We start from the raw sequence: 17,920 nt of genomic DNA on the forward strand, positions 1-17,920 counted from the left end.
TTTTTGAATTTAACGTCCTAACAGAGGATATTTTAAGTGCCGTAGTGCCTGTAGTTCCCTGCACCTATTTCCCTTTTTTTGTTAGTCCTCAAAAACTTTTAATGGTATAAAAATAAACTTTTAGGGAATTGAATATGTATATCTTTCAATTTAAATAATTATAAATAATTATGAAAGAATTCAATAAATGTTTAATATTTGAGTTACTCGTTAATGCTAAAGCCAAGTAAGCCAATTCTTACTGTTCGAATTTTTATGAACCATTCTCCAAGGAATACGGCTTTCTTTCAGTGCGTTTTGGGATCGTAGTTAGTGGCAAAAATCATTCTAATGACAGCAAAACGCAAAAAGCTCTGAAAGTGTTAAGTGGCTGCTCATTAAACTTTATGTACTGCCTTGCTCTCCGCCGGCTGTTCGGTTCGGTTTGGATCCGTTCAGCTCGGTCCGCTCCTGTCCCGCTCCTCGAAGTGTGATTGTGTGTGGGGAGGAGGTTGGTACTCGGGGATGGGCCTTAAACGATTGCCCGACCAGCGTCATTAGCACTTTTAACCGCATATTAAATTTAGTAAAGCCTTGATTAATGGGTTCGCACATCATTTTTGTGCATTTGACCAGCTCCAAGTTCCGACTTCCGTATCCGAATCGGTATCTGGTGCTGCCAGCGCACGCGAACGGTCTTTCTACCGAAAATCTTATCTTTCAATGAGTCGCAGAGACAAATGACACGTGATTTTATTTGATTTACTTACATCTGCAGCTCAATTTTCAGTTTGGCTTCTGGAGAGTCGAGTATCTCGTTCTCCCGCTTTTTGTCGCTGGCCTTTCTTATGGCCAACAGTTCCAGATACAGTTACAGATACAGTTCCCTGCTTCTTCATTCGGGCCATTATCCGAAATGATTCGATCATTAGCGACGTCGTTCCTGGTCGCAGTCGGGATTGTTGTGTTCTTTTGGCATTACGGGTAATTACTGGAATGTTGTGACAACATTTCCCTGCCTTGTCTTCAAATTACTTAATTTTAATGGCCAGCCATATCGCACAAAAAGATTGAGACATATAGGGAAATGTTGTAGGCGGAAAGCTTTATTTCCTCTTCGTTTTATGAACTCAACAGTTGTTAGCGATAATTGAAATCCAAATCTGAATCATTTTGGAAAAGGAAATGTCTTCCTAAAGGACTTGTATACAAAATTGATTGTAATAATAATATAATGATTTTTTAATTAAAAAAAATATGCAAATGTGCTTAAGTTCGGCACTTATATAAATACGACATTCCAAATTTTTAAAAATGTATACATTGTTTTAAGATATTATAAAACTATTATTGTATTTTCCAATGTAAATTTTGGTTTTTACTTATAATTTAAACAAATAAATGTAATATTAAATAAATGTATAAATAATTATAAAATACAAGTTCTTTTGTTTGACACAAATATTATTTATGCATTGAATATGCATTTTTATTATTATTTTAAAACCAGTGAAGTTTTTTGAGCAATGGTTTTCTATCAATTTAATAAAACATTTAAAATATGGAAGTTTAAGTTAAAAACTAAAGAAATCTTGATCTATATTATCATTCATTTTATAAAGATTGGTAAATAATTTTAAATATAAGGCAAAAAACTCCTTTTTATAATTCGTATAAAAAAAATTTAACATCTGCATTCACTTTATGGTTTTAATTTCAGCTCCGCCGACGGCAAGTGCATGCCGACACTCTCGGATCGTCGGCAAATGGTTGCCCCTAACCAAATACGTCCCACTCATACTAGCACTCACACTAGCACAAGAGCAGCAAACACAACAATAGGAGCCGTCAAAACGGCGGCCATATTGAAAGTCAGTCAAGTATTTCGAAACTCGGGGGCGGAGCCAATCAACGCGCATGCGCATGGGGCAAGTGCGCGTGCGAGCGAGGCGACAAGTGTGTGCGTAGAGTGCGTCGCATGTGGAGCGGCCATGCCACCGTTATTTCTGTATCGCTGTATTTTTGATGGTGTGGAGTAGAGCGCTTTGCCTTTGGACATCGCATGCGCATCCCACGGCTGAAAAGGAGGAACTGCACAGGTCCGGTCGAGGGTCCGGGATTCTGGTCCGGCAGCGAGCTCTCGAAGTCGAATTCGAACTCGAACTTTCGCTGGTGTGGGTGCGCTCTCTCTCAGGTGAATGTCAGTGTATTGGTGACATGCTGCACTGGTATTGGTGCGATCTCCGAATTTTCGAATTTCGAATGATTTTCGAACTCGACTCAAAACCGGACTTGGGATTCGGTGTTCGGTTTGGTTCCATAACTGGTTTACTCTGGTCCCTGTTTACCTGCCTTCTATTCGGGTATCTCTGCATCTGTATCCGTATCTTTGCATCTGTGAGTGTGCTAAGTCCAAATGCGACTCCAATTTCCCGGGATAACCACTGCAGTCGGTTGGGCGGTTGCCCGAATCGCTTTCTGGGAGTTAATATTCTATTAGGAGCTCATTTGGCTGATTGCCAGCCAGGATGTGTAATGGCTTTTTTGCACAATTGAATTCGGCACTGGGAGTCAAGCAAATTAAGTTTGTTTTCCACTTCTAATTATCAAGCAGTCGCCCTTTCAATGATTTATGGGAATTGATGGATCGAGAGATGGATCGATGGCCGATCGATTGATGGATTGTGTGAACCCGGTCTTCAAGCACTTGTCCGATCGCATCGTGCTGTCTTCATTATTAGCTCGAGTGGATTTCTGACATCTTGCTTTGTTCCTACAAATTCTCAACCGGTCTCAATTTGCTTTCCGTAATTAATGATTTATCTTAGTTTTCTTGAAGTGTTGTCTTAATTCCAGCGAAGTGATTATTGATAGTTTCTCCATGGCGCTCACTCGATCCGAAAGTGTGAGATGTCTCAAGTGTCTTGGTATCCATCTCGGGTTGGCCCTAGGCAAATGGTTCTATTAACAAATGTTGCAGTTAGCTTGTTCGCAGATGGCGGAGGTTACTGGTAGATTAAATATTAAACATTCACATTTTCATTCCTTACCTGTCATAATTAATCATTTACCTTTATTTTGGATACTTGGACATTTGACTGATTTGCAGAAAAATAATATTTATTTTCGATCTCTATATATAAAAATTGCTTTTGCTGTATTTTTTTGTATAATTATATAACGCTGGAATTGTTTCTGCATAATTAATTTCATAAGACCTTAAAACCCTTGCAAATCAATAAACATTTAAAAAAAAAAAATATCTATAGAAAATTATAAAAAAATTTTATCTTTTCTATTCCTTTACATTAATTTTTTCGACTGCTTCTATGACAGCTTTATGATTTAATCCCTGATTGATATCAAATGGATCCCGTTAATTTATATTGACATAAAACTATTATATACCGAACTGGAACACTATGATCAAAAACAACGAAGGTTAATTTTTCTATGGCAAATATATGCACAATATAGTAGTTCAATGCTTCCCGTTTATACTTATATTACTAAATCAATAGAAAAAAGACTTATGCGAAAGTTTCGCCAAGAATCCTTCAAAACGGATCAGGTATATAATTTAAATGCCAGAAAATGAATATCCTTCTGGGTTCTGCCTGGAATCATAACCTCTATAAGGTATAAATATACACAATGGGTTCCAATTAAAAAATAAAAATACAAAGGTTTTTCGTTATGCGGAATAAAATCCGATTTGAAAATAATCTCTTTTAATGAAAAATTGTAACCATTCGACTTACTACATTTTTAAAATAATTATCAATATAAAACTACATCAATTTAATCTATTGTTTGGTTCAATGGCTCCATTCTTCTATATTATAGGAATCACCAACAAATCGAAATTATTTTTGATATGCTCTCGCAAATTATGTCATCGCGCAAGCAGTATGGATAATTTGGCAGAAATTACAAAACTGCCCCTCGAAAATATCTTTGTAATAAGCCATTCAACTCATTATCACACCCCATCAAATATGAGACTCACGACATAAGTATGTGCTCCTTAAGATCTATATTTCTACACTCAGTGGACTAGGTAGGATTCATAATGAAATTCTATTTGAGCGTCAAGTAGGAACCATTTTAATTAACTTCAGCAGACCGAAAACCAAATAGGAACTCAAAGTTGGCAGAAATTTGTGGTAATATGCGTCCTCTCGATGTCGCTGATTCGGCCATGGAAATGCCATATTCAAAATCGCATCCGTGAGTCCAAATTGGCAGCTGTTCAAATCAGATGCTATTTATGTCATCTAGGGATGCGTTCTGATTGCGCCGAACACCTCGGTGAGAAAGCTGACATCTCTTCCGCCAGCAGCCATACAAGGATGTCTGCTGGGCATTTTCCAAACTCAAAATTCTGTCTAGATTATTCATGTGATTCTGTGACATAAACGTGAGCACATTCACTGAATTTCGCGATTACAAATCGCTGGCGATTACGCCAACAATGAAATTTCAATTTATTTGAGCTCCTGGCTGGCTCAAAGATCGGGTTGAGTCAACCTGAAGTGAGTTTATGCGGGTGGAGCAGCTGCTGATCGTGGTCTTTGGGTCCGGGGCTCAGGTGCCTGGGTTGGCCATTGGTCAGTGCTTTGTTAATGCCACTTGATTAATCGCTTATTATGATGTCAGATTAATAAGATCGTTTCAAAAATGGATCGCGGCGAAGGCCTGAAAAAACAAATGTTTAGTGACATGCACCACGTGAAATTGTTATATCGATTCAGTGCTTACCGTCTGACGTAATCAGTGGCCTTAGAAAATCTCCATTCATGCGATTAGTAAGCAGTAAAGATACCTGGATATACAGAAAATGATTACTTCAATACCAAATAATTAAATTTAAAAAACTTACCTTCGCACTTAGAAGCTGCAGACAACTAGGATTCACTGAAATAAAAACCCTTCCTAATAATAGCCGCTTCGTTATAAATTTTTAAATACTATATTTTTATTATAAATATTACAAATAAAAACAAAATCTCATTTGTAATTTAGTTATAATTTTCTTTATGCTTTCCGCTTTGCAGCCCTTTCGCTGCATTCTCCGTTCTCTTCTTTACACTAAAGTTTAAATTTTATTTACAACAAATTGTTTAGCTTCCACATTTCGTTCCAATTTCGCACAAATGTTTGGGTTTAATTAATGTTCTTTTTTTTGTTTCAAATATATATATTTTAATCAACGCTTTCGAATTTTGTTTCTTGTGAATTTCTACTTTTTTATATTTACGTTTTTTTATGTTCGTTTTTTTATGTTCGTTTTTTTCTTAATAATGTTCATAATTGAAACTTAAATAATTAGTTTCTTACAGAATGAGGCCGAAAGTTACGTATCTGGATTGAGTGAATTTTGCTCTCAATGTTGTTTAGCCAATACTTCGTAAAGTTTTATCTCTTGACTATTCTGTTCTATTGCAAATCACAAGTCTTTTCACCTGGGATTGGGAATCGGGCTGGGGAGGGAAATGGGATTTCTGGGGAATTTACAAACGAAACGCTCTATAAAGTTATATGTTTTGTATTAGGCTTGTTTAAATATATATATCTACATATAAACATATGATACTTTATAGTTTGCCATTCCGTCCTCCTGTTTCTTTCTCCTTCGTTCCTTTGACTTTGGTATATGGATTTCCACAGATGGCGTGGAAAATGAGTTTAAGTTACGTACACATACATTAATATAGTTGTTCGGCAAATATTCATATTTAAATCGTTCGGTTGCTCTTTCAAAATGGATTCCCTACATTCTCGTATAATAATGCATTTCAATTTACTACTTTACAGGGGTTTGGTTAGAATTCATTATTTATACATATGATTTTTGTTTCTCTGTTAACAATTTTTATTTTTCTTCCTCACCAATTCATATTTTTTTGTAATTCGGTATACTTTATATCCTTTTCAACCTAATTCGAATTTTGTGTTTTCGCAAGAACTAAAAATTGCACAAGAAATTACAAATAAAATAAAATATAGATATAATGGGTATTTAAGCCAAAAAAAGGGAGACTCTCAAATTGGTTAAGCATAAGTATCCCAATTGCGAGTTTTTGAATGTTGAATTGCCGTAGAAATATACATCTATTTTTTTAAAGTTGTCCAATCTTTTGCGATTTCTTTCTATTTATAGTTAAGCATCTGCCAGTTTATAGGTTTTTCTTTTTACTTTAAGCAACGCTTCTTTCGTAGTTTTGGTATTTCTTTGTCTAAAAGTGCGACATTCACTTAGGTCAAAGTTTTCTGTTATCATGTTCAGAGTTATGAAAAATTTATAGGTTTCATGAACCAACATGCAATGGATTTTGACGCCATTTGTTTTTTATTTTTATTTATTTGATTTTATTTTATATTTTTGCGCTAGGATTGCTACAAACATTGATTTAGTTTAATGTTTAGGTTTTAGGTTTAGGGTTTATGCTGGGGTGTATATATAAGTTAATCGTACAGTACTTATGACGCGTAGATCTAATGTTACAGTATATATGCTTCATATATATTTATTTATATATAACTCCTTGCCTTTAGCTTTACTTGGTATCATTTATAGTTATCCATATATTTATGTGTATATATATATGCATTATAGTTAAATATAGCTTATTTAGATCTGAGGTCACATGAGTTGGTTTTGTTTGAGTTTTACGCTTTACTTGTATCTTTATCGTAATCGCTATCTTTACGTTTATCTTATTTCGCTTTCTCCACTTGCCTTTCGTGTACAATTAAATAATAAGTAGAAAATAATAACAATTAACTAAGTTGTAGGTAGAGTTCTCAGCTCTGCTCTTTGTTTAGTTTAGTTTAGGTTTGTTCACGCGAAGTTCAACGGATTGGATAGTTAATAGATAGTCCTCTGGGATCGAAGTAAATTCATTTGCGCTCTCCGAACTAACGTAAATTGTATTTAGATAGAAATTTCATTTAACTGGGTAGACTCCGTCGATCCTACTGCGGACTGTTGGGTGGTGTTATCTCGTCGCCCTCGCCTCCGGATCCCGGCTCGCCCTTCGTCTTGTTCTCCTTCTTCCACTTCATGCGCCGATTCTGGAACCAAATCTTTATCTGGCGCTCCGTGAGACACAGGGCGTGGGCGATCTCGATCCTTCGCCGACGGGTCAAGTAGCGATTAAAGTGAAACTCCTTCTCTAGCTCTAGAGTCTGGTACCGGGTGTACGTCTGCCTTCCGCGTTTGCGTTCTGTTGGTTCCAAGTAAATAAAACGAATTTCACAATTAAAATCAATGCAATACATGACCGGCCACCAAATCAACGACAACAAATTCTACTATATCTACAGGTTCACTAAAGTGCATACAACAACCAGAGCTGGAGTAAATGTATATATACTTATTTATTTATTGTTGTCTTGTTTTTTTGTTCTTTCTCTCGCGGAGAATTGGACGAGGGATCAGGGAATGGGTAACTCAAAACCACATGAAGCGGGGCGCTGTGTCTCTGAAACTGAGGCTGATTAAAAGGCAACCTTACCGAATTCGGATATTTGTACTTGTCAAAAAAAGAGAAAAAACAGGGCCTACAACAGGTCTGTGATGAGGGGTATGAGGCCGATGAGGTCTCCCTCCTCTCTGTCGGCCATCCCGATAGGAACTCCGGGTTTAATTTTCAAGCTATACTCTTTTTAGGGGTATAACGAGTTTAAGGGACATTCAGAAAATACTGTTTAAGGGGTTGTACTGTTCTCTTAATACCTATTAATTTTTTACCACTTGAAGTTATATTATTTAAAATTCTAAAGTAAATATTCTGCTATTTAATTTAATTAATTTAACAAATTTTGGGGATGGGAAAGCTTACAATAAAAGTTTTTCTTAATAGCTTGCCCTATAGCTTAATCTTAAAGTATTCATATTAGGTTGGAGCAATCACCGTTCGTTTATGCCTGAAATTTTTACTTGTGGATTAAACTCGGCGGAGATTTCATGGACATCAAGCGGCGAGCAGACAAGGTAACTAATTATGCCCCAATGCGGTCTGTCCGTCGTTCATCTGCCCGTCCGTCCGTCTGTCCATATCTTTGTCCGCAAAGCAGAGAGGTATCATGCCGCTGATTCAGGCAAGTGCAGTTTTACCTTCGAGTCCCGCTTCAGCCCCCCGAGCTTCTCCCCTTTGGACGGTAGCTGAGCATAACTGTAAAATAATTCGGCATAATTACGAAGGCTGCCCCTCCTCCGCGATACCGCTCCATTTCGAAAGCAACCAACCAAATGAGTTCGGCGCCTAATGACACTTACTATAATTATAATTTCGGTAATGACAAAAAAGAGCTTCGTAAAAATGTCGGGAAAAAATATGTCAAATATAATATGCAGCAGCAAATATTATAATTGTCAATGGCAAAGGAAGGTAATTGAAATGGGTTGCTAGCGTGAGAAGCCATTTTCGGGTGGAGTTTTCCCGTCCGCCTCTTGACTGGCTTTTCTGAGTTGTTTTTTAGGGTTTGGAAAATGCCCGGCCGGAAATTGAAAGGCGGCCACAGCAGCATTGGCATTGCGGTGGCTTTTGACCAACCACGCCAAGCGGCAATCAGTGGAAGCCACTTCACCCCAAAAACGCAGCCCCCGAGGTGGGCAGTCTTAACTATTTTTTAATAACATCTTCAGCATTTGTCTTGCTCAACTCGCTCGACCGATTTTTTCTATTTTAATATTTTATGTATTTTTTGCGTCTTCCATCTCTGGCTCGAGGTCATTACATCATAAGCTCTTTTATGTATTTTTTCTCTGTTTTTTTTTTGTTTTTTGTGCGGCAACCATTAAGGCGCGCGGATCCAAATCGTATAGAACAGGGGGAGGAGGTGGCGATGTACACTGGGGACCAGCACAGCGGTGGTCAGAGCAGCTACCTTCTTTTAAATGACACGGCTGATGCCATGTCTATAACCCGAGGCGTTCGCATTTAATCATCATCAGTTAGACGAGTCGCTGTGCCGGCAAAAATCTTGAAAGATTTGTGGCAAAAAGCGTGCGTGGTCATCCCCCTCAGCATCCGTACCCATTCTTGTGCAGTCTGCGAAGAATCCACGGGGGGAAGTCCAAAGAGTTGAGTATTAGGAGCGGATTAAGAGCGGAATAAATGGGCTGGACTTTCACCCCAGATGATAGATAGCAAAATGGAAGATTTACCAGGGAGTATCATATCGGCAAGTGTGGAGTATATATGTATGCAACTAAAAAATAAATATTTATTTTAATTTAATCATAATCGATTACAAAGGCTTGCAATTATCACTCACTTCCCAAATCAAATACGCTTCTTTTGCTTCAGCCCATTACCATTGCTGTACTTCCCATCTGATTACTATCTTATTCTCGACCGGTACACGTTCAGCACATGACCATTTCCATTTCCATTACCATTTGCATTTCCACTCCCTTTCGACGTACAGAAGCTTTTGCTGATAATTAGCAACACAAAGCTGTACGCCTGCCCCCCTCGTGCATTGCAAATAAATGATTATTTTAATTGATGAAAACACCTACAAGTTATGCACACAAGACGTGGATCTCGCTGGAAAAATAAATACACTCGAGGGGATGGAGTTTTCGAGGGGCGGAGGGAATGTCTGGAGGGGCGTGCATTGGCAATTTAAGAGCGGGCGCTCTCAGAAATTTGTTTTTAATGATGCCTTTTCACATTTCATGTTGCCATCACTCAGAAAAGGAGAAAAAACTATGTATAAAGAAGAGGTAAGGAACAACCATGAAATACTCGTTTTCCTTAGATACTTTTGGAGCGAGTGGTGATCACTTGGGGCGCCCCATTTTGGGCAGGAGCTTCGAATTCAGTGCTGAGAAATTATTATAAACGCATTAATGGCGCTTTGAGAGAGGAAGCCAAGAGCGGGGGAAAATGGAACCCGAGGTGGAGGTATCAACAGCAGAAGTATAATAAAGGTGAAACAATTAATATGAGGAGTAGCAGTATATGTGAAGTAGCCAAAGGTAAACCTCTGAGGTTCTCCGCTCCGCTCCCCTGCCACGCCCCCGCCCGCTGCCACCTCCCCCGCCCCTCTCCGACGGCTCATACATCCAAAGTGGCTGAGTGGTTGACTGACGTACCGAGTGGACCGGGAGCATTAATGCTTTTTGATATGAAAGCCTATTGTAATTAAATTGCGATTAGGCCACCATTTTAACCATTTTACTCGTTTATTACACTGCTCCGGCTCCATAATGGATTTTATTTCATTTTCTTCCCCTATCAGCCCCTCCACCAACGGGGCACACACAATTACATTAGTGGCAGCTATTGGCTGTACGTGTGTCGGTTAACGTTTAAAGGAAATCATTAAAATAATTGCTAACAACATTTTATGGAATTCGTTGAAGCAGGAAAAAATTAAAAAACATTATTTAATAGCTGAAAAAATTCTATTTTATAATGCCCGCAATGAATTATTATATTGGCACCGATTGCTTTTTCATCACACCCAAGCTACACCGAGCGGAACTAAAACAATGGCCAGCATCGTTCGAGCTAGTTGAAAAAATGCAAAATAAATCCTAGGGGAAAAATCTTGAACTAGGAACTCGGTATAGAAAATGTATTAATGGATTGCTGATTCTTTTTATTACTATGAACATAGGAGGTATTTCCAATAATTGTTTTTAAAATTGTAACGAATTTTCTGGCCAGTTTCCATTCGCAAAACCCTTTTCGCAGACAATATGGAATGGAATTACTGCTAATGACCTCCAAATAGATGACTTGGCCGCAGGTTAAGGCTATATCCATTCGCAACTGCGTTTGGGTGGTCGCCGCAGCACTCGCAGTTTTCTTGGCCAAAAACCACTCGTCATGCAACAAATACAAAAATGCATTTAGCAGCAAACAAAACGAAACGTAAACAAGTACAGGCCATCGAGCAAAAAAAGCTCACATCAAACGCGAGTAAATGTTTTTTTAATTGCGGAAATTACAGGCAAAAGCAAGCCGCCGCCACAAAGCTGGAAAATTATTATTATTTATGATCGTAAGTTGATAAATTTTTCATTCGGCTGAAGAGTGTTCGTGTGTGGCATTTTGTAAAAAAGAAGACGAATACGAATACCGCTGGTTGATGTCACTTCATTCTCGCCGCTGTTCTGGTGCAAATCTGCCAACTCATTCGATGACTTTGTGCTAAATAAGCAGAGGAGAGTTAAGGGAAGGGGTTCGGTGGAAAATTGAAGTGGGTGCTCCGTTCCAGCCAAAAAGTTTTCCTCCAATTTGATTGTTTTGCATATTTGACGTACTTTTGCCGTCGCAAACTTTCCACTTGACGTTTTTTCACAACCTTCGGTGAGTTAACCCAAAAGGAGCAGGAATATATTCATCCCAAAATCCTTCTGAGGTTTGATGTCTGTGACCGCCCCGTCAGCTATTTCACTTTTTTCCCTTTTTTAATTAAGTTCAAGAATTTTCGTTTTTATTATTCGAGGTAAGAACAACAATTAAATATTGCCATTGACCATTTGATCATTTGTTGGCAGTCTTTTTTTAATTTCCATGGGTACCCTTTTCCATCTGGTTATAATCTCAGGAGACCCGACAGCGTTTTTAATTTGGGACTTGTTAAGCACTTAAGAGGGTTAAAAATCGACGAAAGTTGACAAAAATGAAGCCCAAAAAAAAGGGAAGAGAAGAAACGAAAGGATCGCCAAGGAGTTGACTTGGGGCTTATAAATGCATTCATTTCCAGGGAAAGTGTAGGGGGACTTTAAACTTTATTTAGTTATCGCTTAAACAAAAGCAAAACGTGAACTGGAGGGGAAAAGGAAAACTATGCGCACCATCCGATTGTTGTTGCGGGCTATTCTTTTTTCGGCCGCTTCGCTTTCTTACCACCGTTTCGGTATGCTACACTTAAAAAAACGATGGTCATCATTTTATTTATAATTTACAATCCCTGTCAATACCTACATAAGTGCTTAAATACGTTAGATATCATATAATAATATATTAATTCGTACAAAAATATTTGAATATCTTTCTAATATATAAAAGGTAGTATCGAATAATATGTTATATATTCATATTGTGTAATACAACGGTTCTTATTTATTTACTTCTATAAATATAGCAGGTGCGACTATTCAAGAATGAAAACAAAAGATAGGCTTTTTTCAGTGTATGTCTTCCATTCCCCATTTTGGATGCTCAATGTGGCCATGGTTACCCATGTCAAAATATTTGACAGCTGACTAAAACACGCTATGCGAGAAACGCGAGAGAGAGCAGGCATTCAGTCAGGCTCATATCATACCATCCCGTTTTCTCTAATGGCCGCTGGCCGGCAGCCATTGAAACAGAAACATGTGGCTGACATTGACGCCGTCGACGTCGACAGCGGCAGAGGGAGAGGAGCAAGAGCACAGGATGCTGGGGCGGAAACTGGAGAGAAAGCCGTTTTTCAATAAGAATTAGGCTAGTGGGCCTGGTTAATCACATCTATGATGAAAGCAAATAAAGGAATGCGACTCCACAACCACATCAAACCAACAAATATAAGGCAATACCATTATATTTAAATATCATTTGATTGTGAAAATTTGTAAGTGCTCCCTCGTTTTGAAAGTTTTGTAAGTATTCAGTATATATTTTCTATTATCCTTGTTCACATATATGTATGTGTCTTGAGTTGGTCATTATCCCTATTTGAAATAATTGCAAAGGGCTTACACTTCGAGAGGCTGTCGTTCTTCCTCCATAACCTCAATTAATAATTCCTAACTAGCTAGGATGTTCCTGCATTCCAATTCTGCCGTCAGATACATTTTAAAAGGAATCCAAACGCCGAATTGCGACCGCAGGAGGCCCAAAAGGTGGGCGAGGGACGACAAGAGCTTCCTCACTTCATTGCTGCATGAATAATATTCGTAATTTGTCAAAAGGTTGGCCAAATCCCAAAATACAAAAACAGCAGCGGCCCCGAGCAGAACGGAAGATGAAGAAAAAATGGAATCCGAAAACAGAGCTGCGATTGAGCCACAAGGCCCCGAATGCCTCTCCCATGTCCAAAACTGACCCATCTCCGAGTTCTGGGCCCCCAAGGACCTTTGGCGAGCTGTTGCCATTATTTTGCGCTCCTCAGCTGGCCACAAAGCCATGGGCGGGGGCGTGCGCGTGGAGAAAGGGGGTGGTTCTGCCGAAATAAAAGCGAAATTTCCTCTTCGCATTTGCTGCGCTTTATTAAACTTTTCCACCCAACGCCACAGAATGTTTGTGTGTGTTGTGGGCTGGAAATCCCCAAAGTTCCTGTGTCATTTTTTGTGCTTCACGTTGCTCAAATTTTTTGACAGACCCTGTCAGAGGGGTGAGTTCTTCTATATGTATGCGAATATATTTAGAAAAAATCTTCACGCACTTGGCAAATTATCTTTTGATCCGCCCGCTTAAATTGCCAGCGGCAAAAAAACGAAAAAAAAGGGATGGTATAGTGATTGGAACTATGAATACCTGGTATCCAATAGTGTGCTCTAATATTTGAAAAAATTTACAGCAAATCGGATATCTTTCAGCTAACTACGTATTCATAGGTTTAAGATCATAATAATAAAAGACTTGTAAACTCAATATAAGAATACAGCTATCCCCAGCTTCAATGGAACTTCGGTATAGGGTATGTAAATCCTAAGGAATGGCAGAGGAAAATACGTTAACACAATTTCACTTTGGGTGGACACATCTAAGCCGGGCCAATCGTCTGCCTAAGTAGTTGTCCTCCGCCCACCGCCCACTGTTGCTCTCGTGCCATCGAAAAGTAGTTTGCGCGCAAATCCTCAAGTTAAGCAAAACTCTCCAGGACATTAAGTGCAGCGCCAACAGACAACAAAGTCCAAGGATGGAAAAGTTCGCCCTCCGCTCCGTGGATCCCGGCAAATGCCAAACGGATGATGGCCGGGATCAACGTTTTACCAAAGCCAGAGCAAAAGTTTTTCCAGCAGACAACGTGCAACTTTTTGGCCAGCGAGAAGTTCTTTTCATTGTCTTGAACCCCACTGACAGCTTTCAGGGGTAGAGGAGTGGAAACTGTCGCTTATAATGCGCACAATGAAGTGCACTTTTCCCGCTCGTCCTGGCCAGAATTGAAAAGTGCTCAGCTTTGGCTCCGCTGGCATAAATATTTCCATTTTGTGTAAGCGAGAGATTTCCCAGGCAATCTGAGTGAATCACAATGATAGCATCTGACAGCGGCAATAAAAAATGCATTTACTCGAGAGCAACAACACCATACCTTAGGTGGCCAATAAATGCACTGTTAGCGATTTAAATGGGAGAAGAAGAATCTACAACAATCCTAGTCAATTAAATGTGGCTTACATAAAAACGGTTACTGGACTCGCTCTACAGGCTTAAAATGAATTTTTTAAATAATGGTAATTATTCTATTTATTATCTTCATTATAATAATGACCACAAACAGGGGAATTTTTGTTATTCCTCACTCTTTGAATAAACTATCAACTTTAAGGGGTATTTGTTCTCTGTGTGGAAATAAAAGCACAGGAGGCCAGGCAAACACTTGTTGCAAAAATTTGTTGACTGTCGCTTTAATTTATGAGCCCAAAACTCGAGGACCACAATGAGAGCAAGCCGCATCCAAAGGATGCAATTTCCTCCCCTACTCGCAAGCGAATTTTCAAATAGAAGCGAGATAAAAAGGAGGAAAGAGGCGGAAATCGAGCTGAACTTGGTAAATATCCAAACAACATTAAGTCAGGAAAGCCGACTGAAGGGCCAAAGAGGTTCCAGGTCCCATTGTGCTGACTGCCATCCATGAGTAACAACTTAATTGAAAGGAAGCTCCGTTTCCCTACACTTCTTTGGCATCGAAAGACCCTGAGCAGACTCTTCTCGCCCTGCCCAGTCACGATCGGAACCTTTGTGGCACCTTTATCTTTTTATTTGTTCGCCTTAGTTGTTGCCTAATGCACGCTTGAAAAATGTCCAAGCGTTAAGTAGTTGCAATCGTGTTACAGTGGAGTTGGGATACAAGGCGAAATATATACGAGTTTTATGTAGAAACTAATGGATATTGTAGTATAGAAAAGGGTCTTCTAAATTGATCCAGAAATATGTAACATACGGCAAAAGCCTTAAGGAAAGGTAGTAGCTCTAAGAATGGAGAAGTATATATTAGTTTTCAAAATAAATAAATAAAAACAAATGCCAGAAGTAACTGTAACTGTCACCCAGACCAACCCAGATCTAGCCAATCCCTCAATATTGATCTCATCAAATTCGCCAGACGCCTGAGGCCCTTGCCCAATCTTCGATAATTTGTCCCACTGTCTCCGAGTTTTCTTGGGCTATGCAAAATGCAGCGAACTCGGAGGAGGAGGAGCAGCGCAGGCGAGGCAAAAACCTAAGCAGAAATAAACTCGTATGCATTTAATCATCGTAACTTAAGCCCGGGATCATGTTGTGGCACAGTGAGAATGCCGCAGTTGCCGCCGCGGGAGATGCAGACCGAGCTTTGGGCCAACTCCGGCTTTAGTTCTCCAGGCTCCCTCCTCCTCATCCTCTCTGACCGCTTAATTTTTAATAAAGGAAAGGAGCAAAAAGTCCAGAAAAGAGTATATAATAAGAGAAAAGAGAGGAAAACTTCATGTCACCGCGGAGCCTGCCTTCCGTCGCTTTATTTTTTGAGGCGCGTTATTTTTATTTTTTGCACCGCTGCCGCAGATGAGGGAGGGGATTAAGACGACGAAGTGGCCAGTGCGGAGTGGTGCTATGAATGGAGCCTCTGCGTGTTCTGGAGATTAATAAATTGATGGCATCCATTGCACATAACGTGTAACTAATGGCGCTCATCAATTCTGCTTTACATCTCAATCTGGCTTTGGCGAAAAAATACAGCCGGCTACAAACAAAAAACCACAACAGCATCGAGAGCTGGGTATGGGGAGAGCTCGAACTCCTTGGACTGCGTAATGACCAGGGAGCAGGTCAGCTGGAGAGCGAGGTAAAGGGACCGACCACTTGAGGCCTGCTTTCACTTTCTCCGAGGAAAGTGACATGCCATTGGAATTCTATATTCGGAAAGGACTCGCCTTCTAGTCCGTACACCTTTTTCGCTCGAAAGGCGGGCGAGCCCTATCCCCACTTATGCAACATCTTCTAAGCCTGAAGCAGAACCACATGCAGTCAGTGTGCTCTATTTTCCAGCCCTCATTAGTTACGCCTAGGGGTTTGGCAAACCTTTTTCTTGCACGACTTCGAGCTATTGTCAATTTGCATTAGCTGGCAGGACCGCCTCCTGTGCTGCGATCTGCTGGGCAAGCGGGAACCAAGGAGCACCTCTTCCGCAACCTCTTTCGTCTATCATCTGCCTGCATTCATCGATTTGCACGGATTTGGGAAATTCGCAAATTTGAACAAATGTCAGGTATCGGAATGTCTTTGCAGATGGATTACGGACGATGTCAAGCAATTGGCCAAGGCAATAAAGTGAAATTACCCGGACGTGTCAAGGTCGTCGACGAAACGTTCTCAGTCAAATGCAAACAAAATCAAAATATTTAAGGTACGAGCTTGGCATGAAGCTTAAAATGCCTTTGGGGCTTAAAATGTATTTAAATAAATTAGTTAAGACATGGCGAAATATTTTGTTTGTCTATATCATATCTAAAACTTAAATTTTATGTATTTCAAGCGACTAAATGGGTTACAAAAATTGATTATGTATATTGCATTTTATAATAAACTTTTGGAGTATTTCAAAAATACAAAACATAATACTTTAAGCTTGAGCCTTTTTACTTTAAATATATTTGCTCGAATTTTAACTAGAAAATTGAAAGGTAAAGAGCGTACTTCTTTTTGCCAACAAAAACATTTTTAAATTTGTAACGCCTGCCCGATCTACATGAACTGCTTGCATACATAGCTTGCTTAGTGATCTTATATCAAGCAGTAAACACAAAATAAAGCAGTATATCTTGACTGCTTCCTACTGCTTTGCTTCGCAGCACGAGGTTCGCTGTAAAAGTTATGGAATTATTAATTTTAAGATAATACAGCTCTAGCTGTTGTATGCACAGTTACGATTCTAATGGGAACTACGACCAATTCTAAACGGGGAACTAACTACTTCAACCCACTACGATAAGAAGAAGAAAAATTCCACTTAATACGTTTCGTGGAATTGTCGATCACTTTCCTTGACACTTACCAAACTGACTTCGCATCCAGGGATACAGTGGAGACGGCATCCCCGAGGACTGCGAGTTCGGGTTTTGGGAAGGAGGCGTGTGTTGGCCAGGATGTCCCTGGTGCATCTGTGGAGGACCCTGGCCCTGGTGCATCATGCCCTGAGGTGGGGCACCCACCGGCGGAACTCCCGACTGCTGCTGGTACATGCCCATGTTGTGATGGTTCTGATGGACCTGTGATGGGTAAGTTTTTAGATTAGTGATATCGTAATTTAAGGGGTATATCTATAAACCAGCAACCGGTGGAAGTGGTTAGATTTTAGCGGAAGTTAAAGTAAGTGACAAGCGCAATGTGAACTCGATCTTACCTCTGTCACGTCGGGAACTCCAACGTCCGTATAGCCCAACTGCAGGTGCGAGCAGCAAAAGCGGCAGTGAAAAAGATGGGAAAAGCGTTAAGTGGTTTGCGAAATATGCGGGTGGTATAAGGATTTCAAGTTGTGAAATTAGTAAAAAAAATAAACAACAATTAACCATATAAGAAGATTCAATAAAGAAAGTTTAATTGCCCTTGTTGGGTTCATGTTCTTGTTATAGGACGCGAAAAAAGTAACTAGTCTTAATTTTCTATAATTACTTTAGGTCAAAGGATCATGTCAATAACCCTGTCAAGTTAATGCCAATAAAAAATATTTCCCAAAGCCATTGGTAACCGTGTATCTAAGCCTTAGCAAACCATAAAAGCTACCATAT

At 39.5% G+C, this 17,920-nt stretch overlaps 1 protein-coding gene across 5 annotated transcripts in view; it reads right to left on the reverse strand.

The window, feature by feature from the left end:
* Positions 1–5,023: 5,023 nt before the first annotated feature.
* LOC117144511 (homeotic protein antennapedia) overlaps positions 5,024–17,920 on the reverse strand; it is a 102,737-nt gene continuing 89,840 nt past the window's right edge. For 2 of the 5 annotated variants that reach the window (XM_033309703.1, XM_033309702.1), the window contains 3 exons: positions 17,536–17,574; positions 17,176–17,401; positions 5,024–7,208 (listed from right to left, as the gene is read on the reverse strand). In XM_033309703.1, coding sequence (XP_033165594.1) covers positions 6,958–7,208; positions 17,176–17,401; positions 17,536–17,574 — 516 coding nt within the window. In that variant the 3' untranslated portion in view covers positions 5,024–6,957. The remainder of the gene's footprint in view (positions 7,209–17,175; positions 17,402–17,535; positions 17,575–17,920) is intronic. The other 3 variants (XM_033309704.1, XM_033309706.1, XM_033309705.1) reach the window with 3 other exon arrangements.

The sequence above is a fragment of the Drosophila mauritiana genome, chromosome 3R (assembly GCF_004382145.1).
Source record: "Drosophila mauritiana strain mau12 chromosome 3R, ASM438214v1, whole genome shotgun sequence".
Lineage (NCBI taxonomy): Eukaryota > Metazoa > Arthropoda > Insecta > Diptera > Drosophilidae > Drosophila > Drosophila mauritiana.